Genomic DNA, 19911 nt, shown 5'->3' with positions numbered 1-19911 from the left:
TAATTTTTTTCTTTTATTTTTGAACCTTCAAATATATAATTTTTTGTTTTTTTTAGAAAAAAAAAAAAATTAAAGCACCATGGTCAAGCATGACTGCACCTAAAGGAATGAAAATTAGATGCGAAAGAAAAAAAACAAGTGACCGAAAGGTAAAGAAAAGAAAATAAAGTAAGCAAAAGTTAAAGAAAAGAAAATTAGATATAAAAGAAAAAAAATATTTTATAATATTATTAGAGTGCCACGTGGCCCTATTTTAGTAAGGACCTAAAATTTTAATGTGAATGGTAACTAATTTAATCTTGTTAAAAATTTGATATGATTATTGGGTTCTATGATTGAAAGCTTAGTGGGATCTCATCAACAGTTTTAAAACTTCTCCTTTCTAACACCTTCTAAAAATATCTATATTAAAAACACGTGGCACACTTAAAAATATTATCATTATATAATATAATAATTAATTTTATTTCACTTAATATTTAATTTAATTTGTTAAGTCGAATCATGAAATAGAAATCTTGGATAATAATGATTTTTTATTCATTTTTTTTTGTCTCTAAATGAGGATAGAAATAAATAAAAATATAATGAATTTTTCGTTTTTATTTCTTATTCTTCTATACCAAACACAGCCTAATTATTAAAACATTATTACCAAATTATTCTAGAAAAAAAAAAAGTATGAGAGAAGACAAAAAAAAAAAAAGAAAGATGGTAGAGAAATGACAAAAATTTTGTTTTATTTATAAATTTTAAGAAAATTTAAATTTTTGGTAATTATGAATAGAATTTAGTACTGCACAAATGATGTAGAATTTTATTTATTTTTATTTGTATTTTTTGAATTTTTTTCTTCCCTAAATTATAATATGTTTTAATTATTTTATTATTTTTAAACGTTTTAAAAAAGTAGTCTTTACTAATTTCTTAATAATTATGAGCAGAGTTAAATCAATTTGTCTTGAGTGAAATTTTGTAATTTTAGCTTATGTCCCAATTTTTATAATAACATTTTGGAAGTATTAAAATAATTTCTCAATGCAAAGATTTCCATTTATGATCATATGAGCTTTTGTATAATTATTATTGTTAAAAAATATTTAATCTATGAATATTTTTTTAAAATATTTTGGAAATGATTGTTAGAAAGTTTTTTTTTTTAATATATCCCTACATTTTTTTAGTTTATATTTAATCATTTAATCAAAACAAATTCTTGGTTAAGTGCTTCTTCTATAAGAGTACCATTGAATTAAAAAGGATTTTATGAAAATCATTACCAAACAAGCATTAACCTCTTGCGCTCATATAAAATAAAATAAGCCTTAATCTGAGGAGTTGTACATCCTAAAATTTATCTAAATTTATTTTTATTTTTATATTAATTTTAAGTACAATTTTAATTGGACTCTTAAAATTAAATCCTAATTATATATATATAATTCATTTTAATTATTATATTTTATTATTATTACTATTATTATATTATATTATTTATTTTCTCTCTCCTCTCTCCGTACCTTTCCCAACAACCCCACACACACACTCTCTCTCTCTCTCCCGTACCACCTGTCCCCATCTCATTTTCCCCCGTTTTTTCTTTATTTTATTTTATTTTATTTTATCTTCTTCTTTTAAGCTACCCACCTCTCTACATTTATTCGACCGGATTTTTTTTCCCCTTTCTTCCCCATTTTTATCCCTTTTCTTCTTCCATTCTTCTTCACTTTATGTTCCTCCATCCGACCCCATTTATTTTCCCTCATTTTCTTCATTCCTTCCCCCTCCTTCTCCCATCTTCCTCTCATTTTTTATTTTTTATTTTTTAATTCTTTTTATTATTACTCCTCATTTTCTTTTTTTTCTTTTCCAAAAACCCATCAATCCTCACCATCACAGGTGAGCCATTTCCCGTTGACAATCATTTATCACTTTTCTTTTATTATTGTTTGATTTATATAATAGTGGTTTTGGTGTTTTGAGTTTGCTTGATTAATTTAATTATTTACTTATTAAATTGGGTTGATTTTAGTTATAAATTTAAATTTATATATAAATTAGGTTTGAATTGTTGGATATTAAGTTTAGGCATAATGAAACATATTTTAATTTATCATATTTTGAGTTTGATTAATTGAATTTATATTTTGGCTATTAATTTAAAAATTTTATATTATGACATATAACATGTGAGATATTTTTGTTATATTATTTTTATTTTTGCAAGAGCTAATTTTATAATTCTATTGGTTGAGTTCGAATTTATGACACGTGGAATATGAAATTTCATGAAAAAAAGTGGGAATCGAAAAACAATATAAAGAGGAGTTTGTTGTAAGCTTGTTTGGATATACATTTTATTTCTTGCTATTATTTTGTTTTATTTTATTGATTTCTGTAAATATTTGTTTATATTTATTTATTGAGTGTGTACAAAATTAAAATTGAACAAATCAATTTTTTTTTTAAATAAGAGAAACAATTCAATAAACATGTTTTAATAAGATAATAGTTAATAAAATAAAGTTTTTATTAATAAAAATTAGAAAAATGCTTTTAGAAAAATCCAAAGAAATCGTTTTTAATAGAATTTGAAAAATAGTTTTTAATAATAATTATTCAAAAATTTATTTGTTTAATAAAAATTGTTTTGTAAGTAAAGTTTTCCCAAAATTTATTTTTTTTAATTAAATTTTTTTTTGCAAATAAAGTTATATATCTTTTTTTAATAATTTGTATAAGCCACTTTTCTTAAATGAAAATAAATTGAAATACTTTTTTGTTTTAAATAAAATTATAAAGATTCATTCATTTATGATAAAAGCAAGTAAAAATAATTTTTATTACCAAATTAAAATTTTGTAATAAATTCTTTTGATATAATAAGTGTAAATGATTTTTTTTTTTTTTGAAAATTAAATACAAAGGAAATTGAATCGAATCATTAATTGAAAATAAATTGAAACTTCTTTTTTTATAAATAAATAAATTGAAATCACTAATCCAAAATTGTTTTTAATAAAATCATTTGAAATTTATTGAAAACTAATTCTTTCAAATATCTTTTTTTCTAATCAATTAGTTTAATAAAGTAATTTATATAATTCTATTGTTATTTGTTTTGTATATTTTTATAATTTTATTTTGTCATCGTATATTGTTTCGTTCCTTTAATATTGGTATTTATGATTAATTAATTAATTATCATAATTTCCTATTTAATAAAAATTATACCTATACATGCTTATAGGGGTTCTACGGTTTACCATCGTACCTTCTCAATAGGTACTTGACTATCGGATCTAGATTTGATTTTTACAAATATATTTTTCAAATAAAGAGTCACATTTTCTTTCTTATTTTGTTTTTTTTATTTAAATAAAATAAAAATAAATAAGGACTCAAAACAAAATTTTAGTGAAAATGCACGTGAAAAACATGGATTACAGGAGCCCACAACTTTTTTTTTTCCTTATTATATTTTTCATACTTAGAAACATAAATTTGGTGATAAAGTGATTGACATTTGACATGTTACTTTTTCATATTCCAATCACAAAATTTTGAATTTCTAAAAAATATTAATTACTCAAGCAGCTACCCTAATGGAAACCTAAAAAAGCACGTGGCTTGAAAGCAGCATATCAAACTGCAAAAATAAATGGAGTCTTGTCCCATCAAATCAAGTATCCAACCACTAAGTGTGGGATTAGGATCTTTCTAATAAAAATAAAAACATTTTTCCAAAAACATTTATTCAATCAATCATGATAATTTACAACTATTTCTAAATTTAGAAGTTGTTTTCTTAAAAATAACTTCCCCATTAAGGCTTTATTTAGTTTCCGTTTTCCCAAGAAAAGCAAAAAAAAATTTATTTTCGAGATCAAAAAATTATTCTCCAAAATAATTACCAATCAGACTTAAAAGTGTCTTTTCCACCTTCAAAGTGTAGTTTGAATTACCATATTTTAAAATATATATTATTTTTTTATTTTTCTTCTCAAAATTCCTATTAATATCAGCCTCATAACCCAAAACTTATGGAGGAAAAAAGAAATCCAGGCAAGAGCCAAGTCAACAATGAGAAACATTCAAAAGAATCAATGAAAAATCTAGCAAAGAGTCACCAAGGAGGAGGAAATTTCCAAAATTTGAGAAAGCTTGAAAGTCACAAACGCCTTTTCTATAAACTGACAAAACTTGCCTTTCTGTATCTCATCTTCCCTACTTCTTCCATGGCCTACCCAGTACGTACACAAGGATCCCAGCCTCACATAGTTAGCAGAAAAGGCTTCAAAATATCAATCATCTCTTCCCCTTTCTAGTAAAAAAAATGCAGGGAAGGGTCATTACCTGTAGCTGAGATTGTAGCTAGTTCTCTCATTCCCCCCGGGGCTTTTTTTGGCTTGAAATCCTATCCTTTTGATTTCATCTAGTTGGCGTTGGAAGGTGTGTTTCTTCTTCTGATTTCAGCCTGCATTAGCTGTTAATGGTGATGGCAAAGAATGGGCTGCAGCTTTTGGGTCACTTGATTTTCTTCTCTTTTGGCTTTGCCCTGACTTGTTTGAAGCTTGGTCGGCTTTGGAGACTATTTTTGAAACTGTAAACCCAGCAACTTCAAAATTTTGTGATCTATGAGGAAGCAGAGAGTTGCGAAGGATAAGGTCAACTCCATCATAAGTCCAAACGCCTAAAACCGCCTCTCCCTTGAGGCCAACTGCAAACCATCCAAGGCCAGCAACAGCAACATCAACAGAGCTCGAATCCCAACTGGTCCCAGAAACACGAAATTCTTTTCTCTCCCATTTTCCAAGCTCCTTGACTCGCCTCTCTCCAATTGGTGGCTGTAGCAGTGATCAACACATAGATGTCAAGACAAAGAATACTATAATAGTTATGCAGAGAGTCGCAGACCTAGCTAGGGTTTTCGAACATCATATCTAGACAGTAAAGCAAATCAAAGATCAGTTCAGGGACTTTGATCCTCCATCATAAAAAAATATGACTAAATAAAATAGTAAAAGATCATATAATCAACCCAATACTGCACCACCTAAATGGAGGTCTAGGTACTCAGTGAAGATGGCCAGGATCGCAAAGCTTAAAAGATAAAAGGATCAAGAATAAATTGGGATGAAAGCCCATGAGTAAAGAAATGCGGTTTCATCATCCATGGCATGGGCAAACTGTACCTGCAACTGACGACCGAAATGGTCTTCTACCATTGTGCATGCATTTTCTGTCTTCCCCATGTGCAGTGGAAGATAAGGAGATGCCCATACTGTGATATAAACTGTGTCTACTGACAGTTCTTCTACATCCAGCCTTGCAAGCCCAGCGATATGAACTGAATGACCTGCCTGTCACAGCCAAATAATGCTAATATGAGGCATAGAAAAATTTGATACACAGAAACCTTATGTTACAACCAAGAGATTACATACTCGATATGAAAAATAGGCAGAAAAATAATTATTGTGACATTAGGAAATTTTCTAATATTAACTATGTTCATGCAGACAAGAGGACCCTGCACAGCCTTCTCATAGAATATCCGATCCCCTCCTGCAAGTTATAATAAAAAATGACTTCACTCAATTCAAGTGTGGTTACTTATCTGAATCCCAGTATCCTGTAATCCATCACCTCCCTCAATAAACTTTATGCTAGAACTACATCAATGAACTCTCTAATTCACAATTCGAAAAGTTTAATTTAACATAGAACAAGAAGAAAACAATAAATCAACTCAACTTAGCCAGCCTCATCTATACCATTTTAGGCTCACCATTTCTATACTCTTTCACCATGCTTGATTTAGACTTTATGTTTGGTTAAATTACAGGCAAACAAGTGTTTTCTCAGTTCAGATTCATACAGATTGGCTATGAATTTTGCGCTAGCTATCAACTTAATCCAATCCTACCGCTTTCTCCGAACTGGGGAACTAAGAAATTTTTTTTTGACAAACTAAAGAGCAACAATAGAATAAATTACCCATCAACTCAGCAGCATTCCTAATAATCCTATAGAAGCATAAATTTGCAAAAGTAATCATTTTCCCCTGTCATAATGAAGTGCTCATTCGTGTTTATGAGTGTGTGATACTTAGAATCAACTCTATCAACAATTATTCAAGCACAATGACCTTGATTCTGTATGTCCTCGGTTTCAACTCCTTGCTAACATGAACAAGCTTCTGCTCTTCCCCGGCCAACCTTGTTGTTATCTGATGGGGATTCAAAAGGCCAGGTGTATCAAACAACTTTGCTGCCCCAGTAAGTACACCCTCAACCCTGACAATGCCCAATGTGGTTCCGGGCACCGGAGCTTCAGTCAAATGTGTAAGTTTCCCTCCTGCATGCTTCCCTATCAAATTGATCAGTGTACTCTTCCCTGCATTTTGCGCCCCAATTGCCCACACATTCCCTCTCCGCCCCGCTAATTGAACAATATCATCAACAAGATTCTTCAATCCCCAATCCCTCACTGAGCTCACAAGATGCACACTCGTTAGCTTATTTGCTCCTCCCTCTCTTGCTCTCTGCCTAACCCAATGCTCAAACCGGGTTGGCGATAAAGATGAAGGCAATAAATCAATCTTTGTCACCACAAGGACTACTCTAGGCACATTCCCAGACTTGCCGATCTTCCATGCTGTATAATTCTCATCAATGGTGGCAGAAACCATCTTCGCCACCCTTTTTGGGAAGGACCCATCAAAATCTGAAGCATCAACCACCATTAGAACCACAGACCGAGTTCCAGAGGTTGAAACCAATCTCCTCCCAACAGTGTGATCAAAATCAAACTCCGGCAACAAATTCTCCACCGTTGGGTCCTTCACCTTCCCATAATGCCTCAACGAATGGCAACGAGCACACACAACGGGCTTCTCGACTAAATTAGGATTGGGGTTAGGATTAGGATTAGGGTTTTCATCCTCCACAAGCAATCCCTTTTTCAGCGAATCAGAAATCTCCGGCTCTTCCGCAACGGGTCTGCGATCGATCCGGGAACGATAATTTGGATCCTTTTGTGAGGGTTTGATGAAGTACCCAGGTTGAACCGGGTCTGAATCTTGCATTTGGACGCCACAACCGGGGCAGATGAATAGGGATTGGGACAGGGTTTCGTCGAAATTCCCATCTCTGGTGAAGGCCAAAGAGGGTTTGGACTGGGAAGAAGAGAAAGGCCTGAGCTTTGAGTGTGAAAATAAAAAGTGGGGATTAGGGTTTAGGGTTTTAGAAATGGGGTTTGAAGAAAAAGGTGATAATGAGAGATTTGTGGATGAGTGTTTGAAGACAGAGAGAGGAAGAAGGTGCTTGAGCTTTGAAGCAGAGAATTTCCTCACTATCATTTCTCTTTTCTGCTTCTGTGTGTTTCGACCAGTTGATCGAATCACTTGGGGATTTGGCGGCTGGTATGCTGCTTTTGAAAAATATCGAGGATTCCAGTGATGAATGCCTTTGTTTGTTTTGAGGAAAAATGGCGAATTTTCCCAATAAAACAATATACTACATATAGTAACTAAATATTGTGCAATAATACTAAATTCTTCGAATTAAAAACATAATGTAAATCTAAATATATTTCTATGTTTGTGCCTACAAATTTCATTTGTTCTCTAAAGACATTATTGATCTAGTCATCTCTCTCGACGGTGGCATCGAACCAACTCTCCTTGTAAGGGTGGTGTCCATTGGGCCCGTGTCCAAGGTGTTGTTAACTTGTCCCTCCCAAGATGGTTATGGCCTAACCTAACCCTTTGCATGAGTGATACTGACATTCACCTTCATTTGACGAGGGAACCATTTCTCCAAGTTCATATAATTTCATGATTTCTTCATTTAGTCTTTGCATTTCCTTGCACTTGCCTTTCTTCGAGCATGACACATTGATACTATTACACCTTCTTGAGTCGAGAACAGGCCAAGGTGGTCCTATGTGGACATGGTATCATAAATTCGACTCATTTAGGGGAAATCAATGTATTTTTAATTTTTTATACTTATCATTAAGTGAAATGGATAAAATATAGTATGAAAACACATCATTTATTCTATCGGATCTTATAAAGCTTGTTCATGCATGACATAATTTAATTCTTACCATAAAAAATACTCTTTTCATTGTGAATTTCAATGTGGCAGATAAAGTTTCAATAAGTTTTTGAGATATTTGATAGTTTTTGAATCATTTGGGAGTTTCGATTCAATGGAAGAAGTTTAAAAGCCTTATTAAGATGGGATAGACCACACATATGTCAAATCTGCATTCACTTTCTAGATCTCAAAGGTTCAATTGAATCCCTTCTTGAGATCTCCATCCCCATCTCTTCCCTCCACTCTATTCTTAGTTTGCTTCATTCCACTTAGAGGCTTGATTTGTGACTTTCTTTCTCACTTTCTAGGATCACTTTCTATCCTAGAAGCATCCTCCCATCAATACTTTAGCCTTCCATTAATAAAAAACCATCCATCAACACCTTATTACTCATCTCTTATTTTACTAGAAACCCTCCATCAATATCTTATTAATTTAGAAGCAAGCTATAAGAGAGAACATGGAAAAATGAGTGTATGATTTTGCTTAAAAAAACTTGATAATAAGTGGAGAGAACGTTTATGAGAAAGAAACAAGACAAGAAAGAGTTGATGATTTTAATAAAAAAAAATGATGATAAGTAAGGAATTTTGTATCAAAATGTAATCCTTAAAAACATGATATGATGTAACAAATGTGATTTAATTATTCAGTATTTAATAATATTATAGTTTTACTTTTATCCATTATTGTTCTATGCATTATGTTCTTATAAATATTTTGAGCTGCATCTCTTATATCATACATGACTTGGGGCATATTTAGAGTTGTATGAAAGATCCAAATCATGGGTTCTTTGCAAACAAATGATCAATTCATAATGGTTTGTGGATGTAGACAATCTATTTAAGGTTGTAGTGCACTACCTCCCAATTAAATAATAATTGATCTTGGTTATTGGGATGAGGTTCCCATGGTGAAGACACTATTGTGTATGGTTACATATTAGATAAGAGTTATGGTGAGTCATAAAATAAGATTATTAGATAGTCATGACTTCACCAAACTATTATATTGTATTATTTGTCAATCTTAAGAGAATATTGAGTTTGTGCCAAAATTAATAGTAACTTTGACTTACAGGTGAGATTCTAAGGTAATTATATATTCTCTATAAAGGTACCATGATATCCCATAGGATTAAGACATTGAGTCCATTAATTAGGTAATCTTAAGGATTTGTGTTTAAGTAAATAACAGTAATAGTAGTTCCTTAAGTGGAACTTCACATAAGCTCGTTGTGAGATAGGACATGTCAATTAATCACACAATAAGAACATGTATAACTCAAGGATGGTAGAGATAATCTTGATAGGTTGATAACTTTCACTTCATTATATTATAAACATCAATTTATGGAGAGATTGTATACAATGGATAACAAGTCACAAACTCGAGTACTTTGTGTCTCGTTGTAATATATACAAGGTATTGGAATGCAATCGACTTTTTGTAATGAAATATTCAATCAACTTTAGAATTAGATTCTAAGGGAGTTAGTACTGTTGTATGGATCTCAATAGTCCTCGCTTGAGTTTATATGTTTTGATGATGAGGTTTATGAGGATTGAATGTGTTCTTGGTTTTATTATGTACATAAAAACATTTTAGTAATTGCACAAGGTTGTATAAGGGTTAGTAAATTTTATATTTGGACTAAACTAATTCATTAATTGTAACCCTATTGGATTAATTAATCAATGAAAACTCTTATTGGTTTAAATTTGATGACCTAAGCTTAAAGGTGGGTTCAAGTCACTTAAGTTAAATAGGAAACCTATCCCTTTAAGGGTTAGGACTTCATCTTCTTCTACATTTTTTTTTTACTATATGTTTAAGAGAGAGAACCTTAACCTCCTCCCTCCAAATTTCCACCATATGAGTGCCTAACTTTAAGAAGTCATTAGACTTCGATGGTTTGCAAGATCTCAAATGATGCCCACAAATATGAAAATCATATTCACCATAAGGATTTGATCTAAAAACATCCAAATTTGAGATAAACACTCTTAACTCATAGATCTAGATCCTGAAAAAATTTTAAATGCTTTGTTTCTAGTATATATAGGATATAATAGCCCTAGGAATAGTTTCATGCACCAAACAAAATTCAGCCCGAAATTTCCATCGTTTTGATCAATAAAGGGCATGATACTATTTTATATTTAGAAAAAGTAATTTCTTTGAACTTATTCCTAAGTTGATTTTGACTTTTCAAGCACTTTTTCCTCTTTGACATTATCAAGTCACCTTACATTTTTTGAGTCCATTTGCCAAATTCCTTTTTTTGAGATTGATCGAATGCATAAATATTCTTAATTATATAAAAAAATGCACAAAATAGTACCACGTTGTCCCACAAGTAATCTATGCCTACTCATTTACACAATTCCACATGAATCTTTTAGCATCCCCATCAACTATACCATCCATAATGAAACAAAAAAAATGTGGTCTCCCTGCACTTAACCCTCACTGCTCTTTCCAAATACGGCCAGCCACCTTCAGCTTCAGTTGCTGCCTCTCGCCACCAGAGAAGAAAAGTGCTAACTTTCTCTGAATAATGAGTCCATCTTGGCTGTCCCGAACCATTTTATGGCTATCGCGAATGCTCCTGGGAACTCCTTGCCATATTAGCTTTCTGCCATATCCGCCTACCTCAAGACTATAGCTGAACTTCCTTGCTTCATTTTCGTCGCCCATGAACCGCAAAAAGGCCATGTAAACAGGTGCCATTCCCAGATGGAATGCCTCAAAGTGTAAGCAGAACTGCCTGCCAAAACAGTTGAAAACCTGCATAGAATAAAATAATTTTTGAGTTGATATTTTGAGTAGTTTTTATCCAAGATACAAGCAAATGATCCTGTATAGCCTTTTTTTTTAAGGGTTATTGCTAGGCTTGGAGCCGTTAACAATCATTCAAACCAAAATGGTGGTAATGTGTTTTCTTTTTCTTTTTCGTTCATCTTCTCAGCAACCAAACATAAGCTAAAGAACATAATGTAGTAAGAAAGTCATCCATTATGTGTGAGAGAGGTCTTACAGTCAGCATCCATGTGGCATTTTCGACTTCTTGGGGATTGGATTTGACATATCTATGGTTGAAAGTACACCCATCATGCATATCAACCTTGTGATCATCCTTGAGGTGCATGACAAGGAGCGGGATATCGCCAGTGACAGAACACTCAGCCCCAGCATAAGGGCAGCTGTATGGGCGAAACTGGCAGTTTTGTTCATGCTTGAGCTTGCTGTAATATGGGAAAATGTCATGACAACCGAAAATTTGGTATCTGCATGGAAGTTCCAGTGATTCCGCAATTTTTTCCAAAGCCAAACACCTTATATTCCCTAGCTCAAAGCGACAAGTTGGGCAACAGTTGTGTACTCTGGCCTTGCAGTTGGAACATAAAGTGTGGCCATTTGGACACTACATGGAGAAATCATTAAGGAGCCATTAGAACATAAGTTATTTGCTTATGGTGAAATGTAAAAACTGAGCAGTTCCTGGAAATGAAGATGATGAAACATGATGCTGTGACTCTGTTTGTTAACTGTCAAATAGATAGGAAAACACAGATAATGAATTCTCAGAAAATTCTGAAATTTTCACCCTGCATGACAACTCAAAACTGCCAACAGGCTCAATGCCATTTTACCTTGTTTTCATGACAATGTTCTTTAGTTTGTGTTTTCACAATATAAAAAGGTATAGATTCTTGAGGAAAATGACAATATCCAACAACTTTCTTTCTGTAATTTTCCAGGATATATGGCAGCATACCTGGTGAATAGGAGGGTGCATTAGATCCATGCAAACAGGGCATTCCAACAGCTCATGCACACCACTAGTTGATGGCGTTCCATGCTTTCCACCAACACCAGTAGTTGCTTTTCTGAAAGGAGAACTTCTTAGGTCCAAATTTGCTGTTGTTACATCATAGTCTGCAAATGCAGAGCGGGACTCACAAACTTCCTTGCAGATGCCACCTCCTGGAGCCATCTCTGTTCACCTCCCTCTTTTTCAGTTTCCAATTTCCTCAGGTGGTTCCTATCAAAAAAAATTTCCTCAAGTGGTTCTACCCTGTCATAAATAACTGATATTAGAAGTCAAATTCTATGCAAAGTTCTATCCAAAACAAAATTTTGATTCAAGTAAGGGATCATTGTAAAGAATTTACAGGATCAATGATGAAGTTCTACATAGAACAAATTTTGTTTCAAGTAAGGGATCATCATAAATTGAGAGAGAGGCATAAGATGTCAGAAGCAATAATGTATGGTTAGTGTTATTGAAGCATGAAGAACTGACTTGAGTGGGAAGAGCAACTTCTCAGAAAAACAGGTAAGCTTCATTCTTTTGAAGAAATATGAAATTAGTCATCAACAAAGTATCAAAATCTAACAGTCTGACATCAAAATTCCATGCCTGTGCCCTCTAGTTTCTAACCTCTCACACAATTTCCTGATGTTTTCTGAACAAACTTTAATGGAACTGAAAATCTCCCTGATCCTCACAACTTTTCCCTGAGAAACCCCTTTATTTTCTCACCATTTCCATTGCTTTCTTAAACTTCCAACCAAATTTTCAGAAAACAAGGACTATCCAGAGCTGAACATAATCTAAATCACCCTTACAAAACCTCAAACATGCAAAAACCAGCAAAATATGCCAAACTCCATTTCAACTTCCATTCAGTACCATGTTACCAATTTTTTTTTTTTATTTAAAAAAAAAAAAAACCAAAAACAAAAGCCAAGTCCGACCAAGAAGAAGAGAACCAAGATGAGATTTGGATCTCATGAGCCTGATTCATCAATTCTTTTGAACTTAAAAAATTATGTTCCACTTATTAACAAACATAAAAAATTTTGGCAGCTTATAGCCAGAATGGGCACATAATGTTATATGGGGTCTCTAGTTGAATCTCTCTGTACTTACAAACTCAAAATCAAAAGTCCATGTCAAGCCCCTTCATTTTCTCATCATCTTCCACAATTACACACTTTCACTCAATTTCCAGGAAAGTAACACTTACCTAAAAATAAAACGATCCTAAAATCAACCCAACAAACTTCAAACAAGCAATAATCAGCAACATAAACCAAACCCCATTTCAAGTTTCAACTGGCACTGCACTTACAATTAACAAAAGAAACCCATAAGAAAACAAAAGAGCAGGAAAATCTAACCAGGAGCAGAAGGACTAAAATGAGATTTTGATTTCATTTGCCTGAAACATCAACCCATTTTTTGAGCTTCAATAATTGCCCTACACTTGTCCAAAAAGAAGACAAGAACAAGAATCCGTGGATTCGGAATTTGTCTAGGATGACTAGGTATGGAATAAATATGAGTTGTCAAAATACTGTCAGTTCGCAGTCATAATAATCAAATCACTAGACCCTCTTTGTACTTTAAAGATTTAAAAACCAAAAGACTTACAAGCCCAAAACCCTTTATCCCGTCCCCATGATGAACAACTTTCTCACTCAACCAAATTTACAGGGAAAAAAATTATTTAGGCCTAAACATAACCTTAATCACCCTCACAAACTTTAAAAGAAGCAAAAATCAACAACAGAAACCAAAGCCCCATTTCACCTTCCAACCAGTATTGCACTTCTAATCAACAAAACAAACAAAGACAGTAACTGAGTCACAACACAAACTGGCCAAGAACAAAAAACAACCAGATGAGATTTTGGTCACCCACCACTTGAGCTTCACTGGTTGTGCCACGCTTTCCAGCCAATAATGAAGGTTCCAATCAACCAAAGAACCCCCCAAAACAACAAAAACTGGCCAAGAATAAGAATACCCAGATGAAATTTTGTTTCCACAAGCCTTATTCATGAACCCACTTGAGCTTGGCTAATTGTGAAACACTTGGAGTTCCAAACAATCAATAAAACAACCCCCAAAAAAAGCTAAAAAAATGACCAAGAGCAAGAACACCCAGATGAGATTTTGACCCCATTTTTCTGATTCACCAACCCATTTGAGCTTCCAGAATTGTACATAAGTTGGAGTTCCAATCAACAAAATAGCCCCAAAAGAGAGCTACGGGAACAACAAACACTGACCAAGAACAAGAACACCCAAATGGGATGTTGTTTCCATAAGCCCAATTCACCAACCTACTTGAGCTCCAATAATTGTTCTAATCAACAATGAAGTTCCAATCAACAAAAAGAAAACCCACAAAAAAAGGTATATAAACAAAAAACTGACCTAGAACAAGAACACCCAGATGAGATTCTGACCCCATTTGCTTCATCATCCACCCATCCACCGACTCATCAGAGCCTTCAATAATTGTGCCACACCTGGGTCCAAAAAGAAGACAAGACCGTCATGGGTGTACCCTGAAATTGCGTGTGGTGACCGGGTATGGAAATAAATATGAACAAGAGTCAAAGATCTTGGCAGTTCCCAGCCATAATGGTCACATAATGCTCCACAATAGCCCACTGTACACCTTGCATTCGGCCTCAATATTTTTTTACTTCACATTATTCATATTAAATTGCTTCTGTTGTCCTCTTTAATGGTGACTCAGTGTTGGCCTTTTCTCTTGAGTTTCCCATGAGAAAGGTAGCATTTCCCGCACGCAACGTTTGAAAATTTTTCAATTGGCCGTTGAGGGTAATGGAGAAGTGGGGTTGTGAGGTAAAGTCCATTGAACTGGGGTGGGTTGTTGGATGTTGATTGGATGAGCTTGTGTTTGGCCAATGGAAACTTGGGGTGCTTTTGGGATTTTGTGGGGTCGAGCTCATGAGATTATTGGTCAAAAGTGGCTTCCTCTTGATTGGACCACTTGACTTTTTGAAGCAAATTGGATCCCAATCCAATGAGACCTTGAAATTTGGATTCTAGGGGTTTTCATTTTTTTCTTACATCTCTTACACGTGTGTGTATGTTAGAGGCATGGTAAAGATTATCTAAATGCTTTAACTAGATAGGATATTTGTTTAGAATTTGATGAGATTTGGTCTTTAGATTATTCATATTTGGCCAATCTATATGGATCCCATAGAAGATGTTGTTATCACAGAAAAATATCATGTTTTGGAACTCGTTCTTACATAGAGGCTAAGTTCACTGTCAAAGATTCCTTAGTTGGTTTAAGAGCGATTATGAAACATACACTTGTTAATGTTTGAAAGCGTTTTCTTATAAAAATTATCTCGTTTGTTTTGATTACTTCCGATGTTATCATTTTTATAGAGCGATTAAGGTGATATTTGTTTTTTTACTTAATTCTAAACAGAACCTTAATGCTTAATAGTGTTAAATATTAAGTTGTTTGTTTTTATAATATTTTATTTTTATTAAGTATTAAAAAGTAAATAAAAACCAATATGTTATTTTTTCTATTTAGAAAAAGCTACATATTTTGATTTTTTCTATTTAGTAAAAAATTTATAATAAGTGATGAAAAAATAAAAAAAAACAAACAACTTAAGTTTTGAAAACAAATTGTTTTCAGCAAAAAAAACCAATAAAACAAACACCACCTAAGTTTTGGATGATTTTTTATTTTTTTATTTTTCATTTCGAAAAAAGAGTTCAAAAATACAAAAAAGTGAAAAATATCGATTTAATGTTTTCAATTGTTGCATATCTTATATCAAATAGAAAAAAAAGTTTTAGGAGTTGAATATATACATGCTCCTCTTAATCATGCTCATGCATTTTAAAATCATGAGGGTTTTGTCACGCCCCAAAACCCACTTCAAGGACATGACGGTCATTTCACATCTCGAGCCTAAAGACTCAAAGTGGAAATTACACAAACATTCGTAGTGTAACTGGAAAAAAAATTACCAAATATCAAATTCCTATTCAGAGTAGTAGGAAAGAATTCTAAAATCTCCAAGTATCAACTTTAAAAAAACTAATACATCAACCAGAGTGTTATTGTCCAAATAACTCCAAATTCAAATAATTTAAACGAAAAATAAATTTTAACATCTAAACAATGTCCAAAATAAAGTTTGAACCAAAATCCTAACAAAGAAAAATTTCCCCAGCCTAGCCATCACTCCTCGCTCGAACTAATAGTACCTGAAAAATTATCAACGAAGGGGCATGAGCTTAAATCTCAATAAGGAACATCAATGCAGTTTCATGAATCAAACATTTTCAATCATGTTTGCAAATAGGAGATATAACATATACTTATTTTCATAAAAAAAACTTTTGAGTTCGAAATATTAATATATTCAAACTTTTCAACAAACTTTCTCATATCCATTTCAAAACAATTTCTCATCAAAACCAAATCAAATGCATTCAAAATATCTTACTCTAGTTATCAAATAACAAATGGTGTCCAATTATGTGGGACTTTACAAATGAGTGACTAATTTCAAATTTGTTTCATTTAAGGTGAATAAAACCAAAAGTCAATAATTATAACCCGTTGATTAGGAACCATAAGATCAACTATTATAACTTGTTGATTAGGGCGATAAAGTCAACTATTATAACTCATTAACTAGGGTCATATAATATCAACTATTATAACCCGTTGATTAGGGCCATAGAAATGTCAACAAATTATAACCCGTTGACTAGGGTTATAGGAACAAGAGTCAAACATTTTATTTCATTAATTCAAACTTGCAAAACAAAATATCATATCTCCAAAATTTTTCACTTTTCATAAATAAAGTGAAAAGATTCTCAAATATACTTTCCATACAAAACATATATTTGATCCATGCAAAAAGATAAAAATAATATTTTTACACTTTTCAGAATACAATATATCTGTAAAAATTTGCATTAATTTCCCTTACCTTGAAGAAGCACTCAAAATCTTGAAATATTTAGTATTAGGGATCCTAATTAATCTCTCATTTTAAAATTATTACCATCAAATATTTTTTTCAACTTCCTAAACAATAATTTATTTCCTTTTTTCTAACTTATCTAAAATAAATATTTATTTGCATTAAACTATTATTACTATTATTTAAATCTCCTACCGAAACTTAACAAATACCCCATGCAGTTTTTATTTTTTTTCAATATGTCAAATCCTTCCTATGCTTCTTTTATCATTTTTTTTCCTCTTTAAAGTCAAAACTTTTAACCTCTATACTCACAATTTTATGTAATTTTCACATCCAAAACTATATAATTTTTTTATTTTTATTTTTGTCTAGATCCATTCATTTGAGTAATCAAAATTTATTGATCTTCATTAATAAATCAAACTATGTTCATAAATTTTTATTTTTTTTGACTTAAAAATTAATTAAACGAAAACTCTAATCAAAATTGAGATATTCCAAATAATATCTAAAGTATTTAAAACTAATTAACAAATATAAAATATTAATTTAAAGATTAAAAATCTTATCTAAAAAATTGATCTTCAAACTTTAAACCCTATGCTCTCTGATCTTTGTGTAAAAGGGTTTTCTGAGTAGAGAATATATGAAATATATAATTCATATATAGGGGTTTTAAATACGAAAAGACCTTTTTACCCTTATTAAATTACTTTAATTAATTAATAATTTTTAAATTATGATTTTACCCCTAAATTGGGTTTGGGGCATTACAGTTTAGAGTTGATAATATATATTATACTATTGAAAGTATGATTAAATCTCAATTCTATTGTGAGGGTTTGTTTGACTATGAGAATAATTGCGCTATTCCACATTTTATATTAGTGATATATAGTAAAAAAATAAATGTTAATATGAATAAAATATCATATCGTATTATTTGAAATCAAATATTATATTACAAATAATTATTAGTATTTTATTTATTTATTAGACTCTACATTATTATAAAAATATATATTTTTATATTAGAAAATAATTCATTTTAGCTAAATAATTATAAAAATATTAAAATATTTTATCACACTATTTTAAAATTAATAAATATAATAAAGAAAAAAGAGAGTAATGAATTGATGTAATACAATAATGTTATTATAGTATATAATATTATACTATATAAACTTTTAATTATATTTTTTACCATTTAAAATAAGATCTTAAATTCAAAAAATATTTTACAAAATTTATTTTTTAATAATAGTTTTTACTTTTAGAAGAAAAAAAATAAAAAATGAAAATAGAAAATAAAAACTAAAAAATGTTTTCAAACCAAAAACAAGCCTATGTATTGGGAATTTTTTTACAATTACTTTTAAAAAAATATGAAGAATCACTAAAATGATTTTTAAATTATCATTTTGTAAGTGATTTTTCATTTTCAAAAAAAACTTTTTTTCTTATATCATATGTTTGCCAAAAATATTATAAAAATACATTTTTTAATTTGTATCAAAATATTAAATGGTTATATTTGAAAACATTTCCAATAAAAACATTAATAATAAAAGTATTACAAATAAAAGCATTTTAATGAGGCTTGCTCCCAAAGGAAATCTAAGTTTTTTTCATATTGATTTCTTAGTGATATTATGTTTTGATAAATCATAATTTCACATCAACTATTGGTTCAATAGTTAGGTAACCCAATAGAGGGAATTTGACTAGAAAGGTCATCGATCGATGGTTGAACTAATAGATTTAATTTTCAAAACATTGATATTTACTCTATGTTCGATTGTTAAAAATTTTGAAGTGAAAAGAAGGAGAAAGAAAATGGAAAAAAATCAAATATAAAAGAAATAAAAATAAATTTAAAGAGAAGAAATTAATTTTATATATTTATTCAAATATTCATTTCACTTTTTTTTCTTTATCTTTATATAAAAATTAAATGATTTAAAAACGTATAACTATTTAAACCATCTTTCATATTTTCCATAGAAAAAACAATTAATTGAAACTTTTCAATTTGATTCAAGTAAGTTTCAAGATGATATATGAGGCATTAAAGTTTTTGTTTGAACTGAAACTTTCAACCATACATTATCACTTGTAATCACTGTTAGGCTTGATATTATTTTTCTTTTTAAGTAGTAATATTAAAAAAAAAAATCATTTTCGGAAAAATGTAATTAAATTGTCTTTTCGATATTTCTTATGTATAATTTAAAATTTTAATAATATTTATCTAATGAGTTTTATAAATTATGAAAAATGACAAATATGTTTAGTTTCAAAAAAATACTAAGAAAAGAAAAAAAATGTTAAGAAAAATAGTTTTTTTCTTGTATGATTTATTATAAAATAAAATGCAGAAGAAAATCAAATATATTTAAAATTAATTAAAAATTTATACATTTTAAAATTATATATTTATATAATAGAAGAAAATAAGTTGAATAAGTTTGAAAAATCATATAAAATAATTTATTTACTTTGAATCTATTTTTTTTCTTTTATTTCACTTTTACTTTCTGTTTTATTTCTCTCAAATTTTATGAGAATCAAACATAACCAAAAAGTTTATTTCATAATGTTTTCGAAAACCATCATCAAGAAACACTCTTTAAAAATAATTATTGAAAATAATTTTTACCTTTTTCTCAATAAAACTTTTATTTGGGAACTCAAATCTAAAAAACTTTTTTCTCAACTTATTCTTTATGAAAATAATATATGTTCATATACAATATAAAATTTTCTAAAATATATTTGATAATTCTATTTTTTTTCCTTAGAATACTCTTTAAAATACTTAAAAGTAAATTAAACTAAAAATTAAAAACAATAATAATAATTAAAAAACCTGTTTTTTGAACAAATCCTTCCTAAATCATTTTTAGTAAAAAAAAAATATTAAATATGTTTTTTATATTAGAAAACAAATTTCAAACCCATTCTAACTTCCTTGTATTACATTTTAAAATAAAT

The 19911-nt window shown here is 30.5% G+C and overlaps 2 protein-coding genes across 3 annotated transcripts; both read right to left on the bottom strand.

The window, feature by feature from the left end:
* Positions 1 to 4049: 4049 nt before the first annotated feature.
* LOC117916263 (GTP-binding protein BRASSINAZOLE INSENSITIVE PALE GREEN 2, chloroplastic) lies at positions 4050 to 7492 on the bottom strand. Its single transcript, XM_034832213.1, has 3 exons — positions 6152 to 7492; positions 5196 to 5363; positions 4050 to 4847 (listed from the first exon to the last, which is right to left on the bottom strand). The coding sequence occupies exons 1-3, from the start codon at positions 7361 to 7363 to the stop codon at positions 4473 to 4475; spliced, it is 1755 nt and encodes a 584-aa protein (XP_034688104.1). The 5' UTR covers positions 7364 to 7492; the 3' UTR covers positions 4050 to 4472.
* A 2910-nt stretch (positions 7493 to 10402) lies between these two features.
* On the bottom strand, positions 10403 to 14600 carry LOC117916264 (E3 ubiquitin-protein ligase SINAT2-like). Of its 2 annotated transcripts, none has more exons than XM_034832214.1 (4): positions 14345 to 14600; positions 11894 to 12193; positions 11153 to 11539; positions 10403 to 10902 (listed from the first exon to the last, which is right to left on the bottom strand). In XM_034832214.1, the coding sequence occupies exons 2-4, from the start codon at positions 12110 to 12112 to the stop codon at positions 10582 to 10584; spliced, it is 927 nt and encodes a 308-aa protein (XP_034688105.1). In that variant the 5' UTR covers positions 12113 to 12193; positions 14345 to 14600; the 3' UTR covers positions 10403 to 10581. The 2 variants fall into 2 exon arrangements, with proteins under 2 accessions (XP_034688105.1, XP_034688106.1); XM_034832215.1 differs by lacking the exon at positions 14345 to 14600 and adding an exon at positions 13827 to 14332.
* Positions 14601 to 19911: the final 5311 nt, after the last annotated feature.

The sequence above is a fragment of the Vitis riparia genome, chromosome 6 (genome assembly GCF_004353265.1).
Source record: "Vitis riparia cultivar Riparia Gloire de Montpellier isolate 1030 chromosome 6, EGFV_Vit.rip_1.0, whole genome shotgun sequence".
In the NCBI taxonomy this organism is placed as follows: Eukaryota; Viridiplantae; Streptophyta; class Magnoliopsida; order Vitales; family Vitaceae; genus Vitis; species Vitis riparia.
Note: the sequence above shows the minus strand (reverse complement) of the source record. Positions and strands in the feature narration are given on the sequence as shown.